This window comes from Anopheles stephensi, chromosome 3 (assembly GCF_013141755.1).
Source record: "Anopheles stephensi strain Indian chromosome 3, UCI_ANSTEP_V1.0, whole genome shotgun sequence".
Taxonomy (NCBI): Eukaryota; Metazoa; Arthropoda; class Insecta; order Diptera; family Culicidae; genus Anopheles; species Anopheles stephensi.
In genome coordinates, this window is record NC_050203.1 from 70,766,812 (window position 1) to 70,793,173 (window position 26,362).

General features: G+C 44.2%; 1 protein-coding gene across 22 annotated transcripts in view; it reads right to left on the bottom strand.

The window, feature by feature from the left end:
• LOC118512567 (restin homolog) overlaps positions 1-26,362 on the bottom strand; it is a 61,875-nt gene that overhangs the window by 34,879 nt on the left and 634 nt on the right. For 12 of the 22 annotated variants that reach the window (XM_036057172.1, XM_036057171.1, XM_036057170.1 and 9 more), the window contains exon 2: positions 24,411-24,948. In XM_036057172.1, the coding sequence (XP_035913065.1) occupies positions 24,411-24,783 (373 nt within the window). In that variant the 5' untranslated portion in view covers positions 24,784-24,948. Of the gene's footprint in view, positions 1-16,164; positions 16,663-24,410; positions 24,949-25,640; positions 25,681-26,362 lie in introns of those variants that run through there. The other 10 variants (XM_036057174.1, XM_036057181.1, XM_036057173.1 and 7 more) reach the window with 7 other exon arrangements.

A 26,362-nucleotide genomic window follows, 5' to 3' on the forward strand; every position in this document is an offset into this window, starting at 1 on the left:
ACCACATCAAATGTGTTAACACCATCTGTCGAAACACTTTTGAAAATATGTTGTACGCCCCAAAACCGTGGGATCGATACATAAAACTAGCAACACAATTTATTGGCTCCAATCAATGGCTGACAGTGAACAATTAGTTGCAGAGGACGTGTCGTAATACGCCGCCTGGTTTTACACTTTGCCAGACACCCTAGCGATTATTCTAATCCGCTAAAGCAATTAGCTCGCCCGGCCGTTGTAGACCCTGGAGCACTAGGTTCATGGTGTTTCGTGGGCCAATAAACTTCCCTGGCCGCGTATTAGTTGCATGCAAACTTCCGCACATGCTCTATGTTAATGAGACGACTTTTAAAGTAAATCACGTCCCTAGTTGCACACAGTTCCGATAGTGGACCCGTTGGACTAATCGGTATTCCAAGCAGTTGCCGACCTTAGTGACCAAGAACCAAGGTGTACCTATAGTCGTACATGGTGTTGCTACTCGGCTGTCTTCAATTGACCTCGATAGGGTGCCACAGACGGGGAAAGGAAGTTCTGCAGTCTGATCGACACAAGTAAACAAACAGGAGAGAAGGACAAAACAAAAAAGCGCACGCTCGCGTACGCATACTTATCAAGCACGACTATGACACGGTGTCAATGTCAATCACGCGACACATCACGCACCGCAGTGGTCAAGTTAGAGCGTGCGGTGAAGTTAGATAGCGGACGTCTCCCCGCTCGGACAACTCGTCGATGTCTGAGAAGAGCGTTTCCGCCCTGAAGTACTTGTTGGTTCTTGACAGGTAATTGTTGCTCATCGGCTGTCTAACATTCGTCCAATGGGTTGGAGACTTACTTCCGACAAGCTGGAAGGCGAAGTACTGCTATTGAAAGAGATAACACGGCTGTTTTGTTTGCAAGGTCCTAAATATTGAAAGTCTTATTTACTAGGTCCAACCTTTACAACTACAACATAATTAAGAAAAATGGTGGAATACGGATTAAGGAATTTAAGGTTTAACTAGCATTAAATCATGGTATATAGTACTTATCGTACAAAACCCCAAGCTAATTCTTAGCCGTTACTAATTAGCTCCTGCCATTGAGCATTTTGACCTACAGAACTTTAAACTGAACACTTTTAAGCCTCGAAATACTTCAGGGTCACTCAGTAAACCCATTGCATACAAATAAAAGATTCCATCACGGTCCAGACGACTTCACTCACTTTTTGCTGGGGGTTTTCCACCTTGTTTCCATTGTTTTCCCTTTCGGTTATTGTTTTGACAGCATTTAACACACAACGATGTCCGCTTCCATGACGCGTCTACTTCCACCGGATGTACCGCTGACGGACCATCCATTCACCAGCCACTCGCTGTGAACCATTCACCATCCGCAAGATTGAGTGGCTAAACTTTTGTTTTTATAGTCTTCTAATTTACGCAACCATTCGCCAACGGTTCGTGGCGAGAATGGCGGTGGCTCACCGTTCGCCAATAGAAGTGGTAAGACTATAATTCAATTGGGGAATTTATTGCAAGTGCTTCCCGGTGCTATCAAACCTACCGGCAGCCCGCATCGGACGCACCCCCGTGAAGGTCCAACAGTAAAGAAAGCTCCGACAAAAAATTGCCTATTGTTGTTTTCACGCCTCGGCGCGTTCCCATCGTGAGGTACCGCCAGCACGCCGAGGGAACGGTTGTTCGAACGTGTCCATGTGGTTAGTGAACTTTTCGCACAGTACGCCCCTTGCCAAATCACACGACGGCTACGGCGGCCAAACAGCGAAACAATACAAATAATCCGTAACGCCACCATATTAATTAGCATTTAGACTGGGCAGTAGCAAACACGCCGCCGCGATGGAATGCACCCAAGAATCGGGCACCGTCAGTGGCCAACGCGTGTTTGCCTTCTCTACCGGTTGAAGGCTCTTTCGCGCATGTTCGTGACTGCCTTCCAAACACCGTTTCCCAAGCGTTCTCCAGAGTAAGAAGCTTTCTTGTCTGTCTCACCACCATAAAAAACCGAAAAAAAGCTAAAGGGAAAGGCTGAACCAGTTCTTCGCGAGAAGTCACATCACTGCGGAATACTGGAAAAAAGGGCAACAGGTTGGTCAACACTGTAAACCGATACCCCATTCTCTTTGCCAATGTCTGCTTTGGTGCGCTCGGTTGCGCGCGCCCATCTCCAAAGAATGCTGCGCTCAATTTCGCAGGCACTTGTCACGCTATTAAAACCAAACAAGTCCACTTCAAGGCGGACACTGCGATACACCCGCCTCTCAGATATGTCCACCAGGGTCAGGATAGGAATCAGATTTCATAAAAGTGCAGCTGTCACTGACAGAATTCGGACGGACCGACATGTTTGACAGTGCGTTTTTAGCAAGACAATAATAAACTGAATTTCAGTTCAGTTTACACCGTAAAAGACCTTATCTTACGCACTGGATCTACCAACTACCAGCACACCCAACCAGTTGTGTCAGTTTTGCGGGAAAGTTGTGCTCAACGGCTGACAAACGCGTGATGATATCACTGACACCATTCTTCAGTGTGCCTTCTTCTCGCTCGCCCAACTGCTCCTCCAATGCATCCACAATCGGGGGAATTGTTTTTGCCTACTTACAAGACTCTTCTCGTCCGAAAGTGTTGCGCGGTAGAAAAGAAAACCTGAACCAATGTCCTCGATTTTTCCAAACCCATTACGACCAGATGAAGATGCAAGCTCAGTACGAATGGATCGGCTGTTTGTTTGTTTGTTTGTCCGTTCATTCGTTCGAGAGCATTTGCTTGTTTGCTTGCTTTGCCACTTTCGCACTCCAATTTTCCGTACCATGTGTTGGGAGTTGGGAGGTCCGCTCGTCACGTCCAGATTTTGCAAACCAAACAACCAACAGCTTCCAGCGAGCGGAAGTGGTAAAATTTGCACCCCGACTTACCTGAAACGAAAGTGAAGAGACATTCGATTAGGCAATTGATTAGGTACTCATTAGTGTGCGGCCGGAGGAGTGCGAACCGCAATCGACTGTTGCTTCCACAAACATTCTCCCTCCAAAACCTGGGGGGGGGGGGGGAAGGGGAACGATTGGTTAGCGGTATAAAGTAAACTAATTCCACCCTGTAGCACGGCGCCAACCACCACTTCTCGGACGGATAAATCAATTTCACTTTCGGAACGTGACCAGCGAGCCGGCAATCTTCGCCAGCACAAACCAAACACCATGAACGTCATCGTACCACCGCCTGCCATTGCTTCTTTCACCTCATCGCTTTTCTTTGTCTGCGGAGTTTTATTCGTCCCCGGGACCAGGCAGCCAGACCGAGAGAGGTTGCCCACTATTGCTCGAGCATAGATCATGGGGGAGGTTCACATTTTCATTAGTCACGATTATGAGCGGCCGCACTGGGAGGACTTCCCATTCGGTAGCGGGTTCGTTGCCGTACGGGTAAAAGCTTCACAATCATAAATTTATACCCTTTTGCTTGCTTCCATTGCGATCTACGAACGACGAGCCGGGCGGACTTAAGCTGCAACAATGCTTCCACTTGTATCGAACGAACTAAGGAGGAAGCCGGAACGCGTTCCGTCCAAACACGAAATGGTGGAATCGTGTTGTCTGCGCTGTATGCTCACTTCCATCCGCTGATGAAAACGGAGCTGGCTGGATATGCTGGTTTGTGCGAATGGTAAATAAATTCCCATCACGAAATACGAACTTTCTGCAAATGGATCAGATTTTGTTCCTCGTTCCTTGTCTAGGTTGATGTAAACCTATGATTTGTTATGCTTTTCAAACGCTCAAGAGAAAATAAATTTACATTTTTTGATAAAAGAAACTGGATTGAAAAAGTGTTCGTGTGAAGCGTGACCAGGTCACCAAAGCAATTTGAACACTAAAGAGGTTTGCTGTCACAATAACGAGCCAGTTCTTTTGCGGTTTTCTGAGGACTTACTAAAAAAATTGAAAGGAACTCGGAAGTCGTCTAGTTTACCAAACTGCTTAGAATGTCTAAGCTATCACTGAGAGATTTCGTCATGAAAATCTCAAAATTAGTGCTACGTGGGTCAGGAACCATATGGTAGAATTCAATCCATACTTGGTGACATAAACGTCAGTCAGTTTTTGATTTGGCAGACGTCCACCAAAAGGGTGAGACAGAAAACCAGGGCAGGGATACAGTTGTTACAAAACTACTGCTAATTAAATAAGTTGAGTGAAGTTGGTGAAATAATCGTTGAGAGAGGGTATTAGAGGATATTCAAATGACTGCAAGCGCCCAAGCGATCACCAAGAGATTTCACCATGAAACCACATAGAAAGCTGGTGATCTATGTCATCAGTGTTTTTGATTTCGCATAAGTCTACCAGGTCACGCATACAGTTGTTAAGGAACTACTGTCAAAGCTCACCATACCTCGTCGAAAGAGGATGTTAGAAGATTGCGAGCGAAAGCATATGGAAAAGACCATAGTCTGACTAACAGAATATTCTTGAAGATATCGCATTTCGAATACGAATTTTTCAAACTCTGAAAACTTACTTGATCAAATATTTCTGAGGACATTGATGACAACCTAAATTTTAAGCTTCACTTGAACTGTACACAAGAGCAGCTTCAGAATGATTATGAAAGATGTGCAATACTCCTGAACTAGTTCAAGTATTTATTTATTTAGACCAATCGACTGCAGAATCCAACTTCAATTTCTCTCTGTTTCAAACGGCCATTTATTGCGTCGCAACTTGCCACCTGCACACGCGAAGCTACTCATTAGCAAAACCCATAAATCATGCACACACATGCACACTGCTCATTACCCGCAAGTCACAAACTGTTGTTTACGGCTTCATCGCCTCCGGAGCTCAAATTCAGCATCATCCTAAATCTCTTTCAAGCATACTCCTATCCCCGCCTGTCAAAGCGTCCAACGCCGGTGGGCCGGTCCGAAAACTTCCGTCGCGCGGTACCATATTAGCATCAATTTAGCATTTAATGACAGCCAAAGGGGAAGCTTTGTGTTCCACCGAATTTGGTAAAGATCACTCCCATGCCCGGCCCAGCCGAGGCAAGTCGCGCTAGCGCAAGGAGGAAGCAACAATTTTCCGCCTCGTCGCCGGTCCGTTTTACAATTATTTTAACGCGTGGCGTAGTATGCGTGTGTTGTTTGTTTTTATGTTGAAGTGTAGTGTTCTTTTTGCGTTAAACGATTTATCTGATGTTACCACGAATGAATCCTGCACTTTATGCCCCCGTTCCGTAACGTTGGATTCGATTATGGAACTGCAAAAAATTTATTGCCTTGCAGCAAGATAAAAACAAAAAAACTAATCCTACAAGGTTTACATGCGAAATGGCGGCAAAACTTCAAAATAAAACAAAAACAGCCAAGAATAAATCCAAGGAGAAATAAATTCTTCCCAATTCGTTCCTTCGCGTCGTTTATAAAAATCAAACCCCCAAACGGGTCGTGAGTTACTACCGCCGGACAAAAAGTCATGCCCCTGCGGTTGGTTTCATACACTTTACCAAGTCACGTCGTCCACATTAGGTTCGAATGATAATATTCGCCATTCTGGAAGCGCCTTTTCCTTTTGGAAAACCAACCTTTAAGGCGATGGAGTCTGTACAGATTTCGGACGCCCCAAAAATGTACCACTGCCCAAAGACGACCAAACGCCATTAGACCAAATTGGGCTGGTTACGATGCAAATGGCATCGGTTCAAATTTGCAACAAAATCATTTGGCAAGCTTGACGTTACCGCGAATAAGATAATGGATGCTCCAACTAAGGGAAAATGGAGCCGCAAATATATGACAGAATTCTGAGTTATTGGCCACAAGTTGGGGAGTGACACTTGATCTCCAGAAATATAGTTTCACTTTCCTACAGAATGGTTTCAATTAGTAGGACAAAAATAACTTCGCGCTATCAACATTCTGCCACTTAATACCGCTCCAATTTTAGGGGTTTTACTGTGTACAACTAACGCAAATTTTATCGCTTAATTCGCGACCTCGTTTATCAAATTGCTTGCCACACTCGTCAAACTCGTTTCATGCCGGGTAATTCGTGTTAACTAGCTAATAAAATAAACCACTAGTTAACGTCCGCACTAACACGAAACATCACAACGCGCGTGGTGCTAGCAATGTGTCCGGAGTGTCATCATTTTCGGAAATGAGTCCCGGGATTTCGCACGTCTATCCCAGCGGCACGGTCGTTAATGGCTTTCGCAGCATTAATTGCATTTTGCTGTCATCCGAACGAAAACCATAACGCCGACATAACGTTTCAACCAATTTTTGCTAGCTGCATCGCCCTCGAAACATCACTATTGCGCATTTACACCGCACCTAACCTAACTTTGTGACGTCAACCCACGACGGTGGGAGGGATGGATAACGACAGAGCGCGCGGAGCACAGATTAATTTACAACCAATTATCATCGGGAACTGTGTGGAATCGTAAAAAAACACATCATCCTCAACAGATTGAGGTTAGGGCAGTGTACCCCGGAGGGTCTCTCTCCAGCACCGGATGACGTTCGCGTATGCATCCCGGCGATGGGGGATGACATCAGAGAGTGAAGTTGCTAGCGCTACCGGACAGGCAACGATCGCTTCAGTCAACAGGGCAATCCCAAAACTTTGATCTGCGAGTTGAGTGAACAGTGACCACTCGGCGTCCCCCGGGATCGGATAGCTGAAGTGGATTTATTCCAGCCTTTTTATTTCTATTTGCTCCATACTTGCGCCGTACCGTGCGGCGAGCTTTTAATGGCATTATCGAACTTCAACTTCAAGGGTTTGATCAGAATGTCAGTCAGAGCATCGCGCACATCTTCTACGCAAAAAGCTAGGAAGATTGATCGAACCATTAGAGCTTCTTGGGTGTGACACAAGGCACTCGAGTGGCAGCAGGCACAGGCACACCGAGATACGTCAAGCTCAACAAGATTCGCGTAGGCGACTGTAAAGCGCTCCCTGGTGGCCTGACACACAAAGCAATATTTATCGATCTCAACCGCAAATTAGCGGATTATACAAATTTTGTTTGTTGAAGCGGAGCGGGGGGCCAGATGGAAACCTTCCCCCCTCCCCAAGGCGGATTAGATTTGAATGACTTTGTTTTCGGGGGACAATTAATCGATTAAAAGGATTAGCGCAACTTACGGCGAAGATACACACACACACATCGTCGAGTGGTGGTTCTTGAGCGAGACTTGATGTTTATATTTGCTGCCACCGGTCGAGCGCCGGCCGAGAATGATCAATTTGTCAACGGTAACGAGTTAAGCCGACGCAGACCTTGGGACAATTAATCAAGATTTCGTTGTTGTTTTCCTTGTCCGACACGACACGCTTAACACCTCTCTACATGCTCTCGAAAAAATATGATGGAATTTGATAGTTTTGTTTGTTTGGAGATTTTGTTTTTTTCTTCCCTTGTTTTGGGGAATACACTTACTACGAACAGTAAATCAAAAGCTAACGAATGTGTGCATTTGGTTCCTCTTAAAAGTGTGTCTTTTGCTTGGTCGGGGAAAAATATGATACCGGAACACCAACACCCGCCGTAGGTAATTTATCATCCGGCAAGCTGACATTTTAATTTTAATTAACATACACCGGTGTAACCGGTGTTGCTGGGCGCAAATTGAATTTCAACTTCCCCGTAAGGAATAAAGCCAAAATCAAAACAGTTTTTAAATGAGCTCTCCTTAGAGAGACAGAAACATATTGTCGTTACCTCATCATTTACATCCGAAAAATCGGAGGCCTTAAAATTTCTCACCCAGGCTCTGATCTGATCGCTCACGAAGCAACACGAAAATGATGGCTATTATAAAATGGCTAATTTATTGCCAATTTCGCCCAGCCGCGACTCTTTAATTCGTGATGCGTGATGGCGCGCTGCGTAAGCACGGTAATAAATACTACTATAACGACCGGACACAACCGGCCGTACAGTCCAACCAAACAGGCCACCAATTGAACCATTATACCTCACACGGATTTACGGGGAGTCAGCATAAAGTGCATCCAGCAGGGATTACATGAACCGAACGGCGTGCATGGATAGCATAGTTTTGCAGCTTCCCGCACCGAAAAATGATACACGCGAAACCTTCAACACAACCGCTGCGCAGTGCCATGCGTAACGATGCGGAAAAATCTTCGTATCGAAACACCCGAACGATTATTTCGATTTTTCCCAGGGCGCAGCTTCATTCCAACTGTCTGTGAGGCACGTACTGGGAAATTGCACAACACGTGCATCACTGGGAGCATCTCACAAAACACGAGGCATCAATTTTCCCACAATAAGTCAGCGCCATGTTTGATGTCCGTCGGTAGAGCGAGAGTGAGAGAGAGACAAATCAAAACCAAAATGGCCTACCGTATGTTTGTCGCAAACAATGAACGATGATCCGAAGAAGGATTATAGAGCTCAACGAAAACTATTGTAATATGTCTCGAATGGCAGACGACGGCCCAAACGACTTTTCTCTGCATAATATTTTCCCAATTTCCTGTCCATCGAGATTATGCCTTCCTCAACTTCTTTCCCCATCTCAGCGGACCAGTAAACTGTGCCACTAATCACATCCGATGCTTTTCGCCATTAAAGTTCATGATCCGACAGCGCTTAGCAGCTGGAAATGGTAGCCATCTACAGTGTTTGGGACACTAGAAGGAAGTACACGTTTCAAGTCCAACGAAGTTCACCAAATTCAAAAAGAAAAGAAAATCCCCATACAATCATCCGTACATAGAACGGGTGTAGACAGCGTTAAGAGCTGCTTTAAAATTTCTCTTCCCGCTTGAGCTCTGGGTTGGGTTTAAGACCTTTCTTTTCTTGGGAAGTTGCGCACTACCTTGCCACTGCTAGAGCTTTAGCAGCATTTCCGTTCCAATCGGGGCCAAAGTTGAGCGATTTTGGTGTATGTCTTCTTTCCCTTAAGCTAGTCAGACAGCAAAACTGGATTTTTTTTTCTTTGAAGAAGAAGTAGGTTTTTCGGTCAACTTCTTCTACAGCCGGCTGCCAGCTGAGTGAAAGAAAATTACCCAACAAGCATCATTCTCGGGTGCATCGAATGAAATGAACCGAGCGAAGCCAGTAACTGCCCGGCTGTCCGGGGCTAGGTTGAGAAGCATAAACTCGAGCGAGCGGAAGTAATTTCCAAGCCACTAACGGAGGTGGCTTGCGGTAGCGGCTGTGTTCTGTGAAATCTGGGTGAAAACGGCCCAAATGAAAAGATGTTTTTCAACTAACAACAGCAAAAAACAGAACTGCTAATTTGGCAAGCTCAAGTTCTGCTCCATTGTATACCATGGTTCATGCCAACAGTCTCATCCTGTCTGGATATTCAAAGTTAACGCGGAACGGGCATCGTGTTATCTGCATATCTTAAAAATTCGACTTAGATAAGCAAAACCAAAATATAAATATCATTATCATTTCTTACGGCACCCACGACAAAAAAAAATGCCTGGGGAGGTTTACTTCTAGGGATAAGATAAGATCTGCATTATCGAAAATACTTATATTCTATAGACACATCATCGGTCAGCCTTCTTATCAATATGGAGCACAAAATCACCTCCCGAACAGACATTTTCTAACTGCACTGCCATTTTGATGATAGCTCGTTAAGATTTCAAACTATATATTAATAGCGTCCGTGTTTCGGCGTCGTAAAATCGAACGATGGCCGTAAATATTTGTATACACAGCCAATAAACGCATCACTCCGAGAGCAAAACCTGAACAATAACGGAACAAATAAAAAGAAAACCTCCAATATTACGGCTTTATTTACATCCATACAGACCGTGCTGGGAGGAGTGGAGACCTCCTCAATCCATCGTCCAAATTTGGCAACACGGAGCAATAAACTAGCTGCCAAATAAATGACGCTTACCGTACGCGGAACGAAAGTAAGGTGTTCACCTTTATTTGTTTTTCAACAGTACGATTTTGAATAAATGTTGCGATTTTGAAGATTTCCAATAACGCTCGGTTTGCCGCTGTGTGTGTGCGTCACGCCAAGAATCCGCTATAAGCGTGCTCATTTTAGGAGTTCCCCCTTGTCCATAATGGCCAAATTTCGGTTTGTAGGAAATTTATATCTAACAATAATTTTAAAGAATTTATATCCATTCCTAACCGCTGACGGTGCAGGCACGGACCGAGCGAGCGCTACTTCAAAGATGATGTCCCCAATATTTCTTACCGGACGTAGAGCGTCACGCTGCGACAGTTCCGTAAACGTAATCTAGACCCCCAACCGAGTGGGTTTGAATGTTCAACGATTTTTAATCCATACTAGACGATCGTTCATCACCATCATCATCGCAATCGTGATCTGTGTGCGTCTTACTGTGTCGAGAAAACGAATCACTTCGTGACGATTTCTGAGCAGTCCCTATTGTCATTTTTGGCTCATCAGTAGACGAACCGTTCCAATCGAAGCGATGAACGATTTGTGATTAAATGAATTTGCGACTGATGGAATCGCAGGATGCGTTAAAACCCACCCACCCAGCACAATGGGAGTCGAATTCGCTAAACGGTCCCTCAAATGCGACCCAGAATATCCCAGACCGCCATATGGCCGATGCTGATGACGACCCGATGACCAATCGGCGCACACTCACGCCGCCCAGAGCAGTGTCAGTCAAAATAAAGGTGGACATCTAAATGGATTCGCATAAATCACGGCGTTATTAATAATTCATTTCTATCTGCGTTGTTTGCGAAATTCAAAGGTTGGATGGACGAGTTCGTGCGGGCACGCTTTGCATTACATACGAGCAACGAGATGTCTTGCGGAGGAGATGTGACTTAATAAAACAAAACACATACACACACAGAGACGATATAAATTAGGAATGTCTAAGGGACGGTTCATACCTTCAACTGGACCAGATCTAGGGTCTTGCTTGCGAACATGTGGCAACCCCAAAGCGAACAGTATCGAAATATCCTCCTCTAAACGCACGTTCGTGATGGATTTGTCTTGCTTTCGTGCCACAAACGAAGAAAAGGTCATACCGATATTCATGGACGTGAGGGAGCGAAAAGGGACAACACGGTTGGTGCAGCCCCACAACAGCCACGGGCACGAATTCGCGCTAGGACTTGTGGCCCAATCCCACCGAAACAAACTGTGCCACACAGCGCTTCCATGGCGCTCTTTTGTAGTTGAAGTTGTTTTGCGTTGCGAGGCTTATAAATCGTGTACCACGAAGCTTGCTGCTTCGGCCATCCATGCTGCCCCAACCAAACTGGGGGAAAAGAAAACGCAACGAAACGGTTCGGTCCCGCCGTCGGTCTAATAAAAACATTTTCGCAAAACGACAACATCGTGACATGGCGAAGTTGCCACAAGGTTACAGAGCCGCTCCATGAAGAGTTCTCCTGTTGCGAGTTCGCCACCCGCGGCCGACCTGACCGACTTTGCTACCCAACGAATCTATCTCTATTCCGTCCTCACCGTCCCGTTTGCTGCGTGTATGCTCGGTTGCATGCTCGCAACTCATTTGACACTGATTTGACAAACTTGGCGGTGGTGGCATGCTTAAAAGTACACTTTGACATTGATCGATAGCTCGGGGGGGGAACGGGTCGGAATTGTAAGTCCCAACAACGGCGGTCAGGAATCTTTTGCCGAGCGAAAGTAACGCACGGTTGGAACAGGAACGCAAACATAGACCACGATGAGCCCATATGGTCGATGCCGGAGGTTTTGAAGTGCCCCGGGGGGGTAGCACACCTCGGGACTATCAAATCGGGTTCGATCAGGATCTCTACATGAGGATGGCAATAAGTGGCAGCTTCACTGCACCTGCACTAATGTTATTTTATTGATGTTGATTAATCATGATTTTCACCCACCACGACCGTACGATGGACGGCGATTGGAAGTTTTCGATTTCGAGCGGAACATGTCCAAGTCCCGAGCTTGTCAGAATTGACAGCATAGAGACAGTGTCCGATGCATTTCTATCGGCACGTATGCCTCGATCGTTGATGTGTGCTGCTATTTATTAATTAATTCCGCATGAAAACAATTTTCATAATTTAAAACCTACATTTTCCCAACTTGTAACTCTCCTTGAGATTACGTCCTGCAATCGTCTAGTCCTGCACGCGAAAACTTGATGTGCAACAAGTGCTGACGGGTTGTGATTTACACCGCAGCATGTGTAACGATGCTTCAGCACGCCATCAGCATCATTCCGGTTACGACGACGACCGACAGCAAACAAAAAAACCGGACCGGAGGTTCATTATGGAATGATTCACTGTACCATCACCGGGCGTCATTAAATGTTCGCCCGGTGCCACACGCGGAACGGCCACGAGGAAGGACTCTATAAATTGCACCTGCACCAAGGTCAGAGAAAATTTTACGCTCGAATAAAACAGCCCCGAGCTACATTTTCCAGCTCACTAAACCTTACCTCATCCGTCGTCCGGACGCCTCATAACCTCGTTCTGGGCCAGTGGATGGGGGACCCGGTGAAGGATGCGCGCACCCATGGCACATGGCGGTCACAGTGAGTGCAAAATTGATTCAGGCCGGACAGACGGCGTGTGTGTGTGGATGATCGATTCGATGTACCATCGTGAAGGTTAATTGCGGACCGTTTGGTTAATTGTTACTTGGGAGGTAATGTGAAGAGGTTGTCTGGTTGTCCCCGTCCAATGTGTTTTGTTTCCCGAAAGGTCATACATTTAGAGAGGGAGTTTGATTACAGTTTGGCTGGTTTGTTTTCTCCACAACGCAAAAAACGCATGCCGTAAATAACAAAGTTGTCAATAATGTTGAACGCAATGTTTTTGCAGATAAATTTGGTGGATGTATCCATCAAAACAAAACAGTCTTTAAAAGAGACATCCTTTTTAGTATTTTGATCCCAATCCCCATTTTTTAATTCTTATCGGGTAGATACGGAATTGTAGCGATTATGATTTTTCCTAACAGCCACTTAAATTTGTAATTGCAAATTGGGAGCAATTCTTCAAATTCATAGAACAATCATTTTTAACAACAGATGGCGCTATTCCCTACTAACAGTTATCAGTAAGCTATAAGACAACATTATAGATAACCGTTACATAAAATCGGATTTTATCTTTGATTTTCTACATGTTGAGGAATTGCGTGTTATCTAGACAAGCTTATCAATTTACGGTATGGTTTTGATGAGTATGCATTACGTTAGAAAATTATCAAAAAAAATTAGTAAATGTACATCACTAATAAAACTGCTTATTAAAACCATAATTCAAGAATTCATAAGTAAGTTGTAAGTTGTATAAATGAAGCAACAATTCAATTGTCTTTCCAACTGTCCTGATCTGGTGAAAAGCTTCCAAGCGTCACTTTATTCATGTAACTCAATCGGGGAATTTAACGCTATCTGTTGGATTATACAAAATCATGAAGGGCTGGGATTGGAGATAACGAAGATAGCCTGAGGGCGGTTTTTAAGGATTTCTGGAGCAACTCAACACCGTTCAAGCTGATTTCTGATAAGTAATGAAATATTCATCAGTTAATGTGTAGGAATCACACTTTAAAAACAGCTAGTTGTAAACATAGTTCAAAAATTCCCCCGAACCAAGACTCCATGCCACCGGAATATTTCATCAAATAGGTTGCTCACATTAAGCGTGGAAAACGATGCTTCCCAAACTGAAAAGTGATACCATATTTTTTATACCAAACACACACGTGCCTCAGTAACACTTCACAAGAAACGAGACAGCTTCGCCGAAGTTACAGCAGAGCTTGAGAACGACACTTTCCCGATAATATCAAACAAACACTTCCAAGCAGACGTACCTCAAACAGATTGATGTGTATATGAATTGTGTAAACTATGGGCAAAAGGAGCCAACCCGCAACCGATTCTCCTCCCGATCTCGCCTCGTTCAATTTGCATATCTTTAGGGCAACGGAACAACGCCAAACATTCAGCGTAAACAACGCGTCTTATAAACCTATAACGCGCTTCTCTGTTTAACTTCCCGGCAAGTTCCAGCACGAACGATTATGACAACAGAAAACCCAACCCAACCTCCTACCGCGCCCACGGTGACAACACAGTCCAAAGAGAGACAAACTGTAACCGAAACCATCCGGCAACGGTTCCGGTTACCGGGTGAGAATATTGGCGCCATTTTGCCACCGGGAGCGACGACGAATGCAGCGCACTGCCAATCTGCTTCTGTGCGTAAAATCGGTAAAGTTTTTGCGGTTTTCATCCTAGCACGGGAGCATCCACTTCCGCAACAGCCAGATGATGCAGAGGCTCTGGTGGTTTTCGGTGCAGGCTGAGGTTAACCTCATGTCAATTAAACAGCCAACTGTATGCGTTTGTGCTGGGGGAAATGCGCATTACGAGACGTACTTAGATTGTATTACACACACACACGTAGGGTTTGTGACTTGTGCGATGATGTGTGCAGAAAAGTGTGAACTTTTATTGTTTTGTTTTTTTGTGAGTGATTGTTGTCCAGTTTCCGGCATGTCACCACACGACATGACTCTTGGTATGTACGGAGAGTACACAAGAGTACCGGACAGGAGAGTTAAAACGTGATTTGCAAATTGACGACTTGTCAACAGAGCCTATGATGTTTGGGGTTGGATGAATGTCCAGGGCAAGTATTTGCAAAAAATGGAGGAAGATTTTGAGAAACTTTCTATCCCACAAAATATTGGACCAAGTTTTGAGGACTTGCGAAAAATGCAATAAATCATACGTTTAGCTATATTTTCAAACAAGGAGACATCCTCATATGTCTCTAGCATTAACTGTGATTTACCTACGTTGAACCGTTAATTTCATTTCCGATCCAATAGGCAGGTGGGAGGATAAGCATAATACAACAGCACTTTAATTTATGAGCAGCGGAGAAATTCCCATTGGAAAGTTAAACCGTAAACCAAATATTCAACGCGTGGGGAGAGTCATTTGCGCCAAAACCAAGGAACAACAGCAACAAGCAAGTAAAGGTGTGTTTTAAAAAATTGCACCACCATACTGAGCATCCTTTTTCCGGCACATATGGATCTCATTTGCATGGGGTTGGATACACATACAAAACACACACACACACATGGAATGGATAACAAGGGAGAGCCTAAAGTTAAGATAAATTGGTTGCGCATACATTTTTCAGCACACAACTTGAGCAAAAATACGCCCTCTTCCTCCCCCTCCCAAAAAAAAAAAACAAAACAGACGAAAGAGAGAAAAATGAGCCAACTTTCAAGTGAAAGACTGACCCCGGCTTCAAAAATGAGCAAACAAAAATTCAACGCTACCAAACCCACGGACGCACCGCTGCACACGATGGTCTCGACACACGAGGCAAGCAAACAATCGACCCAAACCACCGACCCGTGCAACATAAACAGAGCCCCAATGCAAATCTGTCCTCTGTGTCTGTGTGTGTGTGTGTTTTTCACCCCAAACCCCTCTCCCAGCCACTGCTCCTACCGCATCCGGCAGCCGGTTGCATCAGAACGAAATGTGCAAAAGCTCCCAGGTCAACCTCAACATGCAGGAGCGCTATCCGAACCCGGAGCTGCTTTTTTAGGGCACGGAGGGGGATAACGCTAAAGCCCCAAGAGACGCCTAAAACACGCCTTCGGGGAGGTAGATAACAAAAACGGAGCTCTGGCGACGAAACACGGGCTCCGGGACCCGAACCGAACTTCAAGGTTGGGCGGCGATATTATGATTTTCACTTTTCTTTCACATCGCCGGAGCTCTTTTGTGGTGGGCTCTCATAGCTCATTTGAATATAGTCCAGTTTAAGAGTCTATGCTTTTCACCGCCACATAGATAATACACTCCGCAACAGCGAGAAACGCACGCGCGTACACATACACACACACACACTTCTAGCAACTTTCCACCGGGAAAATGCAAATAGAAGGCGAAAGGCAGATCGCTCTTCGAACCGGGGGCCCCAACATACCACCAACCAACGCAACACAATTGATGGAGCAGATTTGGGGTAGAGCACTTTAATGTCCCTTTTTAAAGATGGATGGCGAAATTTTGATCACCCCAAAAACAGTCTGTTCCACAACCTAAGCCACAAACTTCACCGAATTCACTTTAAGCTCCAATGAAATTACCTTAATAATTCGCAAAGCAGAACCACTTTGAAGATGTTGCGCCTCAGCCAATTGCCTTTCCCGGGGAGAGTGTGTCTCGACACTGCCTTCAACAGATCTCCACAAGTGTTCTCTCCAATCACCGGCCTGCTGGCAGGTGAGGTTTCCACAAGTTGTGACGAAGAATCCAAGGCAGACGCTGATCAATCTCCAATATCTCCGGCGCCGGGTGAATTCTTGGCAATATTTCGATGGCCCGGAGTTTCGATGACCCCGTTTCTGCGTTTTGCGTCGGGCCTATGCAAACTATAGCTAACGGGTTCGATTAAACACTCGCGAAACAATATTCGTCACGCTAAGCTCGTGCTGTGTTGTTGTTGTTGTTGTTGTCGTGTTGCGCGTTTGGTTTGCGCAAGTGCGCGCGTTTCGTGCTGCCGTTGCGTGCAGGTTGCTGTCTCAAGACGAACTGAACGCGTCTCGAGGCCGAACCGTGGTGCGCTACTTCGGCTTCGGTTACGCTGTGTGTTGGCCGCTTCGTGCACGATGCGCGTAAAACTTTCGGTTGTTTGGATGTGGTGGTGTGGCGCATTCGCGGCACAGTGAACGCGACAGCGTTTGTTGAGCTTTTCAGGCTTTAGTGCATGACCGCGCATGGGCTGCTGCTAGAAGCTTCTTACAAGTGGATTATATAATGTGTAATATTTTTTTGTAATATCCATGATTTCGTCATTGTTCATTAAATAAGAGAACATCAGAATGGTACTTCTCAGGTGTTAAGACGTACATTTTACCGCTCAAAGTGTATTACCATAGTCTGTCAATCTAATATCCCGGCCTTTTTAGAGGATGCATCATCGACATCACTCCATCTCAGCTTGGTCTTTCAAGCCTCTTTTGTGTATATGGACGAACTACAAAGATTTTACAAGCTGAATTGTCCGGTGCCATTCTCATGACATGAACAGACCACTGGAGCCTAGCGAGTCTAATTTGCTAGACGATCGTGAGCACCTTCTACTCGTAAGAATTGCCATTGTAGCGTAATTACTTAAAACCTCTAAAAATTAAACCTCTATTAATAATGCGCTACGGGTAAAATCAAATCACAGAAAGCCAGAAATGGCAGGCCAAGACCTTTTAAGGTTGGAGTGCTGTAATTCTTTTCAGCATCTTACTCTTAGAGGTGGCTAAGACGGTTTCGTCGATTTGGGACTGAGTTCGTGTCTCAGAGGTGTATGAGAGTACAGCGACTTTAAATGTTTTGTACAGTCCCAAGTCCTGTCACGTTGAAAATATTTAACCTGTTGGAAAACAGTACAAATACCTCCTAAATTCTCCTATTTTATATTTCAAGAAAATTCAAAGGAAAAACTATAAGTATAATACCTTAGTGCTACATTACATGTTTGTAGTGCTAATAAATAATGACATGTTTGTAACTGCCAATAAATAATGATCCCTTAAAACCCGTTTAGCTCACTATTATAATTCAATAAACCGCTTCTGTGTCTCAACCACTTCATGCCCACAGTTAATGGATTACCACTTTTTGCTACCCCAAAAATGGATTCTTCACCAAGATATCCAATAGACACAAGGGACACCATAAATCATCCACTTACGGTTCATCATCTTCAGTGCGCCCTGTCATAACCCTGGGGGAAACAACCGAGGGATACGAAAAGGAACGCACTCCCACTCCGCGCATCTGAATCCTCCTCCTCTTATCCAATTCGCCATTTATAATCTACATTTTTCACACCTCGCTACGGGCAGCGAACAACCTTTCAGCGAATATCGAATATCAAACTAGCGCGAAGTAGTAGTACTCCATACATCTTCATCGACCATCTTTGAAGCACATACACACGCACACTGAATTCCGAAAACCCACCAACCCGAGTTTGATCCGGGTCTCTTTAAAGGAAATATGCCCCGTTAAAGATGAGCAGTAAAGGGAGGATGAGTCGCGTGCATAAAATTAATTTCCCACCGGACGACAGTGACGCTACTTTAGCTAATGGTGGTGATGTGGAACAACCGTCCCCCTCCGAACAGCCCCGGGTTGTGGGAGTACGATATGCGAAAAGTGAAAAGAAAAACCCCACAGGAGATGATGCAGCCAAGCCCCTGCTGTTGTTCCCCCCTTAAAACCGAACACTCCCCCTTCGGATCCCACGGAATCGTCCTCATCGGCCGATAAATAAATATAGACAAACATCTCTGCCACGTGTAGTGGTCCGCAACGAGCTGAATCGATGGAATCGGTCCCATTTGGGCATATTGCGCATCAGACCAATCCCGGGACCGTGAAATATGTGTCCGTCATGATGTTGATCATCATCATATTCCGGTTCCAACCGTTTTGGGGATGTGCAGGACGGTGATGATGAAATTCATCGTCGAGTTATTATTTGTAGCTCGTTTTTTTTGAACCTGACATCCCAAAAAAAAAGAACGCTACACTCGAACCGCATCAATGGACCTTTAACAAGTTTTGCATGAGAGGAAAAGGAAGGCCCCCAAAACAGAATCCATCCCAAAACTTTACGCCTGACATCTTCGCAGCGAAAGAGCTGGAAATAAGTTTCGAAGCGCATGGAAATAAAATATTTCGTACAAAAAATAAAAACGCTCGATTCAAACACATCACAAAAAATACAAAAGCGATCAGGCAAAAAAGTATCATAATATTCTCAAATTATTTGCCCTTGAAAGCATTGTGATCAATCAGTATAAAAAAATTACAAAGGAAAATTTCATAATGTCACCCTTTCTAACGAGAAAAGTTTAAAAGCAATATACATTGTGTTCGTTTTATTCTCAAGTCCATTGAACTTTTGTAGTCCGCCGCCTCCATTTTTTTTGGTCTTCATTTTTAATCAAACGGAAGGAATTGGGTTTTGGCTAGCGAAGCGTAAAATAAGAGTCTTTAATGATTACTAAATCCTATATCGTAGCATACCACGAGCTAAGCTTTAGACCTTTTGCTAGCGTTAAAACTAACAATTATATAAACGTACAGATGCATGGCAATGGCACTGTGAGTCACGTGGTAGGTGTGAGTCACCTTCTCTACAACAATCTGAGTCGCTTTGGAAACGAAGATATGTAACACGATGGGCCAAACAATGCATAAATAATAGAGAAGTTATGGGCAGTGGATCTACAATGGTAGATCCTCTCTCTCTTCTTGACCTAACGTGATCTCTTAGGTTATGCCTACCGGTTCTGGCTTACTTAATGATACCACGTAGTTGGAGAGTCAAGTCTGTCCTCACTACGGAGGAAAGGTGACCATGGGATTTGAACCCCGCTCCTGCCGTATGAGAATCGACGCCGTTGTTGCCTCTACCATCAGGCCGACGATAGCAGGTAGGATGATTTTAAATTAAAATCGTCAAGCTAATCACGTCATTAAAATTACACCAGACAACCCATGTTCAATAGAAGAAGCAAATATGATTGGAGATGACTGCATTAAAAACAAACGAAAAAAACAGATAAAATTACGAGACCGAGGGTTCAATGTGAGTATGTTGTTTAACATACTGACCCCGCCTTAGAATAAAAGAACCTTTTGAAATTGGACTTAAATCCAGTTTTGAAGAACCTTTGGATTAATTTAAGACATTTGACAGATAACTTTTGAGATTTGAGAAACTATATTCTTGTCGTATATAGTTATCTTGGGGCGGTCCGGTGGCCGAGGCGACATCGGCGCCGGTCTTCACACGGCAGGACCGGGGTTCAAATCCCATCCAGACCGTCTCCCCGTACGCAAGGCTGACTACTTTGCTACGGGTAAAATCAAGTCACAGAAAGCCAGAAATGGCAGGCCGAGACCTCTCGAGGTTGTAGTGCCACCGAAGATGAAAAAGAAGAAGATTCTTGTCGTAGAAAAACATATTCTAGGACTTCAGCTAGGCATAATTTAGGTAATAACAGTGTAATAACAGTGTTTCATTTTATTTTTTATAATAGAAAAAGTACTTAAAGTTTCAGAGCTATACGCTTTTCTGAAGTCGATTGTATATGGTTCAGTTGTTGGAGCCTTGTTTAACTTTGTCCATTCAACAAAAAATCTCATAAGACATTTGATTGTTATTTATTTAACCAAATATATGTTTCTATTATAAACTAGCAACATAACAAGATTTCCCAATCAAATATTTATAAAATTATTCCAGATATACGATCACCTTATCGTTAGCATCACAACAGTGACATCAAAAGCATGCTGCACCAGCACTTCTCAACCTTTAATTGGTTTGTTATGGCATGGGCTGCAACATCACTCATAAGGCTGCAAATTAATTTGTTCATCGCATACCGAAGCCAGGTTCCACTGTTTGCCGATGGAAAACAAATTCCTCTTCAACACTCACACCGCATAATGCAAAAAAAGGGTAGTTACTTAATAACTCTATCTACAAACCACCATCTACAAAACGTCAACGTCCTCACAAGATGCATCCAATCCACACGGCGCGCTTGGATTGCTCACCCGTAACCATAATATTGATGCATCTCAATCGACCGAACCAAGAAAAAGCTCTTCTAAAGTGGTGCTCGTATTGGTTGTACTCTCGTGCAGCTCAACGACCATTTCAAATCGATGCACATGTATCCTTTCGCACCGATTGTACCCGGAGGGTCCGCACTTGAAGCGTTGTTCAAACAAAGTATCTACGGCTCGAGTGGTATCCGCATTTGTAACGCCATAGTAGCAGCCTGCTGCCTTCCCGTGACGAGTGCATGGGATTTAATAAAATCAATCATTTGTTCTTCGCCATTTCGTATGCGGTAGATGCTATCTAGCTGCAGCAAGAGATAGGATAGATGCTACCATTACTCGACGGCTGATAACGTACGGAGGTGTGGCAACTGGAAGCTCCAGACGGAAGATGCTATAAATATATTGCTGGTTCCGAATGTGAAACCACACATCATGTCGGTGCTGTATCTCGTCCACCATTAGTGGTGTTTTATGGCGTCTATTTTTATTGTTTCCAGTGGGATGCATCATGGCCGTATAGCGTCCTGACTTTGTCCGTAGCCGTGCAATCCAACTCTCATTAAATCGGGAGATTGTTTTTGTAATCGCAAGACAGAAATCCTTTCCAAGCTCTTTCCCCATTTATGACACCGTATATTGTGAGCGTGTGTTATGCAGTGATGGATTAAATCAAATCCATAATGAACAACACACATTCTGAGAAAGTTAAAGCTGATGAGAAAATAATTAGAATTTACACCATGGAAACTAATCCATCGATCTTGACGGGACTGCACAATTCTCGGTGCAGATTACCAATTTAATATTTTACATCACAACAACACCGACAACATAATTCGTAACCAACGGGTCTCAACCTATTTCGAAAGATATCATTTTGGCACAACAAACCAATCAACCGCGAACTCATAAACCTAACCTGACCCCCGATCATTAACGACCCTTACCAAATTCGAGTCGAACAGATGCCTTCAAAATCGCGTCTCGAAAAAACGGAAATGAACGAAAGCGAACCCAATTGCATCCCGGGTGAAAGATGGAAATTGTCGACTTTCTCGGAAATGCGAATCACTATACGGCCACACTTCAAGAAAACCGCTCCCCTTACAAACCCTCACTGCCAGGAGGGCTAATCTCATCGATATGTGAGCGAGTAAACCTATTCGAGTTATGCAAAAGTCCTCATCCGCCAGATTAGCAAATAAAAGCTCGAGGCACCCACAGCTGGATGCTTTGTGCAGGCACCGGAAGTGCTTCAAGACACAATCCCGGTCCCGGTGTATTTCACATGAATTGCTAAAATCGTCGTGTCGCGCTACGCAAGACATGGCACAGCAGCAGCAACAGCGAATGTTTCGGATACTGTACACGTTAATTGAACATGACACTAAGTAATGAAGCAAAAGCGTAGCCAAAGCCCTTAAGATTCGCTGCCAGCCTGCCAGCTACTGTGTCTTGTTGCCGAGTCGGGGAAATAAAAAGACGTCACATGGTGCACGGATGATGCATGACGGATGGGGATGGGGAGGCTGGATGGGCAAACCCATCATACGTCACGGTGCGTTGAATGACAGACATGCCGTTGTTCGAAATTGATTAGCGATAGTTAATGTATTCTGGCTGCTATGTAGTGGTATACACTTGCTTGTTGCAATCATCTACCCGGTGATCTATCTAGTGGTGTAGTTGTGGGTATTAGATAGTCCAAGCGTTTTTCACCACCAGGAGGCCTTAGACGAAAGAGAGTGGGGAAAACACTCGAATGTACTGCAACAAATAACTCGATTATTAATGCAAGTCTTCAGTGTGTTTTCACTAGAAACACTTCCGTCAACATGGGAGCTGTTGATCGTATCTCTGCACACTCTACCAATCTTCAATCTTGATGCGTACGGGGTGAGCAGTAACTACACAAATGCGTACTGTTTGTCTGGAGAGCATTATTTCCTCAACTTTAGGAAGGGATTCGTAACTAATTTTTCCGTAAAATAATACGTTTTTATCCGCTATTGTATGTAGCAGACTTTGCAGAATATTACCCCTCTCCAACTGTTATCAAGTGCCTGGCTGTTTCTATACCCTAGCAAGCCTTCTTAAGAAGGCCATATATGGTTTTTAGATAATTTTTATACTTCAAAGTGTATCTCATCTCGGCGACTTTTGACTCTCAAAACGCCTGATGGTATGCAATTTAATTTTATTCAAATTATCAAGCGACTTTGCCCAAACCAAGTTGCTTTGTTAGGCTGTCATGTCAAGAAGATTGATGCAATATTTGAAATTTTGTATCAATACGGCGATGAGACATGTCAGACTAAATATTGTTAATTGAACAATGTATTATCTCTACAATCAATTAATGAATCAATCGATCAGCTAGTCTGAGTGCAGGTATAAGTAGTGCTCAACGATGATTAGTGTTTGTTGTACCCATTGAGGAATTATTGGTGAGAAGTCACGTTAAAATTATTGGACTGTCAAACGTAGACCTTTCTATGAATGAAACTTATTCATCTAAATCCTATCAAACAAAGAAAAATGTGGCAGCTACGGCACAAAAAAAATCTCACAATGATAGCTTCATCACAATATTCGCACTTCAGGATTCCATGAAGGATTAGCACCCATGGCAATGGCTTGAACGCTTTAATCAGAAGGGATTCTTACATATGATTAATACCGTGAATGAAAAAAGAAGACTAAATTCAGCTTTGTAAAGTCAACATTCCTTGTGAAGCTTCCTTGGCTTTATTCTACAGTTATTCTGAAGATTAATCCATCTGAACAAGGCAATGGCTAAAATTTGGTGGAATTATTTAAATGTCGTTTAATAAGAGCCACAAGAGCAAAGCAAGAATAGTACAATACACAATTCTATCAAACGAACTCAGGATTTTTTTTTTATAATTGAACTTAAAATAATCTAACATCAAACATTATATGTTGCTATTCTGAAGTGGTATAGTTGGCGGAGCCGTATCAAACCTTGATTGTGTACCAATATAAATTCTCAAGTGCAACAGCTACGGTTTCGTACGAGCGAGACTGCAACTGTAACTCTTTCAACACCGTCCGCCCACCTACGCATGTGTCAAACTAATGGACATTTCAATACAACGCCAAGACACAGGCTACAGCTTACGCACGTTCGCTCGTTGTCATGATGTGTGATAATTGATTAACATTATCGATTGATGAAGGAGAGCAGAACGCACCTCACTACTCTACCACAGCCACACTCTGCCACCACCAAATTGATGCTGACGATGGGCGTTGTACGCAGAGCTCGGCTCAGCCCAGCTTGTGCCGAAACGGGATTCGAGGGCAATAAATTAATGACTAAATTCTGAGAACCCCGTCGATGTGCTGCCTGCCGGGCTACGCTTAGCAATTCAATTATCTTAAGAAAGGAATTAAAGCGCGTGTGCTGAATGCTGTCTGTTTCCCCGTGTTCGGCTCGATTCCGTGAGTGCATTTGGAACGTAAATGATTACATCATACGAGATTTAATTAAAAGTGTGGAATTTAAACGTGTGGATGAATTGAGAAACGGATGAAAGAAGTCATTTTGAATTTAAAACAACGGCAGTTTCCATCTCACCACTAATAGATGGCGCTAGAAGGATGACGAGTTTTGTGTTTAACTCGTTCACCAGCCAAAAGAGGGCGCTTTTTCAAACTGTGATCAATATTCAGCAATATTTTCATGACTACGTTAGAAAACTTTTTTTTTAAGGAGATTACTTACGTTTTGGTTCCGGTGGAGGTGGTCCAGCTTTCGGTGGTGTATGCCCCATGCACAACCGCCCTATCCGGGTGGTGGACGACGTTGTGCTTGTGGCGTTACCGGTTGCAGCGGATGAGGCCACCGTTAGATGGGAGCTTGTGCTGGCCAGCGAGGTGGTAGAACCGCCGTGCAAATTGGCACTCGGTGGCCTAATGCCCGACGGTTTCGGAAGTGCTCTCACCTTCGGGGGTTGTATACCGGATCCACTAACACCAACACCACTGCCGCCGTTTGTTGCTGGAGGGGCCGGTTGCGCTGGGGTGGACGTTTCCTCCCCATTAGCAACCGGTGCCGGTGGTGTTGGATGTGAGGCATCATTCGCTTCCGTTTCCATTGGTTATCTCAACGCACACACAGACGCAGGCTCAAATACTCTTTTCACTTTGCTTTTGCTCTTCCGTTTCAGCACAAAACGCATAAAACAAACTACTGGTACACGCCGTACCACCGGACCACGTTAAACACACCAATTGAACAGAAAATCGAACAAAAAACTACACTAAGAAGAGACGAAAAAATCACACAATCATTTCACAACTCTTCACGGTGACACTTGTAACACACACGGAATGAAACGGAACAACAAAACATCGTCGAGACACACGACCGACGTCAGAGATCTTAGCTGAAGACTGATTTTTTGAAGAAGCTATGACTTGCTTTCTTTGCACATTCACGACAATTTCACATTGCGCGCCATTTTTTCACACTCACTCACAGACACACGCGTTGCACGTTCCCTGGTGCGTGAATTACGTTTAATTCTTCTTTTTGCCCTCGTGCACGAATATTTTCTCTACGATTTACCCTCCTTTTGTAGGATTTTTATTTTTGGGATGCTTTCTTTTCAAGAGCAGACGCACTTCAACGGAGTGAAACTGTGCGGACGCTCAGTCTACTGTGATCGAATCAAAAGGGATCAAGCTTGGACTTCGATTTCTGTGTGCTTTGATGTCACAACCAGGCTCACTCAATTGAAGAGTTAATATAAAAAAGTACTCTTCTGCTCCGTACAACCTCAAGAGGTCTTGGTCTGTAATTTCTGGCTTCCTTAACTTGATTTTACCCATCAGGGTGGATGGTCAGTCCTGAGGAGACGATCCAGACGGGGTTTGATACTCGGTCCTGCCGGGTGAAGACCGGCGTCCGTAAAAGTAAAGAGCAAAGTGGGGAAAATAATGATGTACTTACCTTCAAATGTATCAGCAACCTTAATTTAGTAATTAAAATCCTATAAATCAAAAGTGTAACACAACTTAATCATAAAACAATAAGGCAATGAATAAAAGACAGATCACGCAAGACACAGATGAGGAGAAAAAAAACGATTGTAAACAATAACAAATGATACCACCACCATGCCCCGCCGGTGTCCGCTGAGCTTGAACGGAGCTCGGAAGTGTTCAATCAAGCACGAAACGTGTCATTGTGAACAGCTCCGGCAGCTCACAGCAAACCTAACAAGCGTCTCTAATTGGCAATAAGCGCTCGCTAATGGATATCAAAAAGGCATCAAATTTCCTTCCATTATTATTGAGCCGGTGAAAATATTGTGCCCCAAAAAACAGAGAAAAAGCATCCACAGACGATGAGTTGCCCTTGAACTATTTGCTGCCAAGGCAACCAGATGCAAGGACGGACACCCTTAAAGTGCAGGTGGTTAAGCACTTGGGTGGGAAAATATTTACACATGATCTATTTTTAAAATCATTGTGAGACGCATTTTTATGTGTTTTCATTTCGTTTGCCTCCCAGTTGCAAACCGCCAAAAGCATACATCACCACACGTACAAACACACACAAACACTGATTGCGCTCAGACGTATACGCGTGTTGGAAGCATCGAACGCTTGACGTTTAACGCTGGCTGCTTGCTGGGATGCTGACGTCGTTTTTTTTTTTCTTCTCCTGCA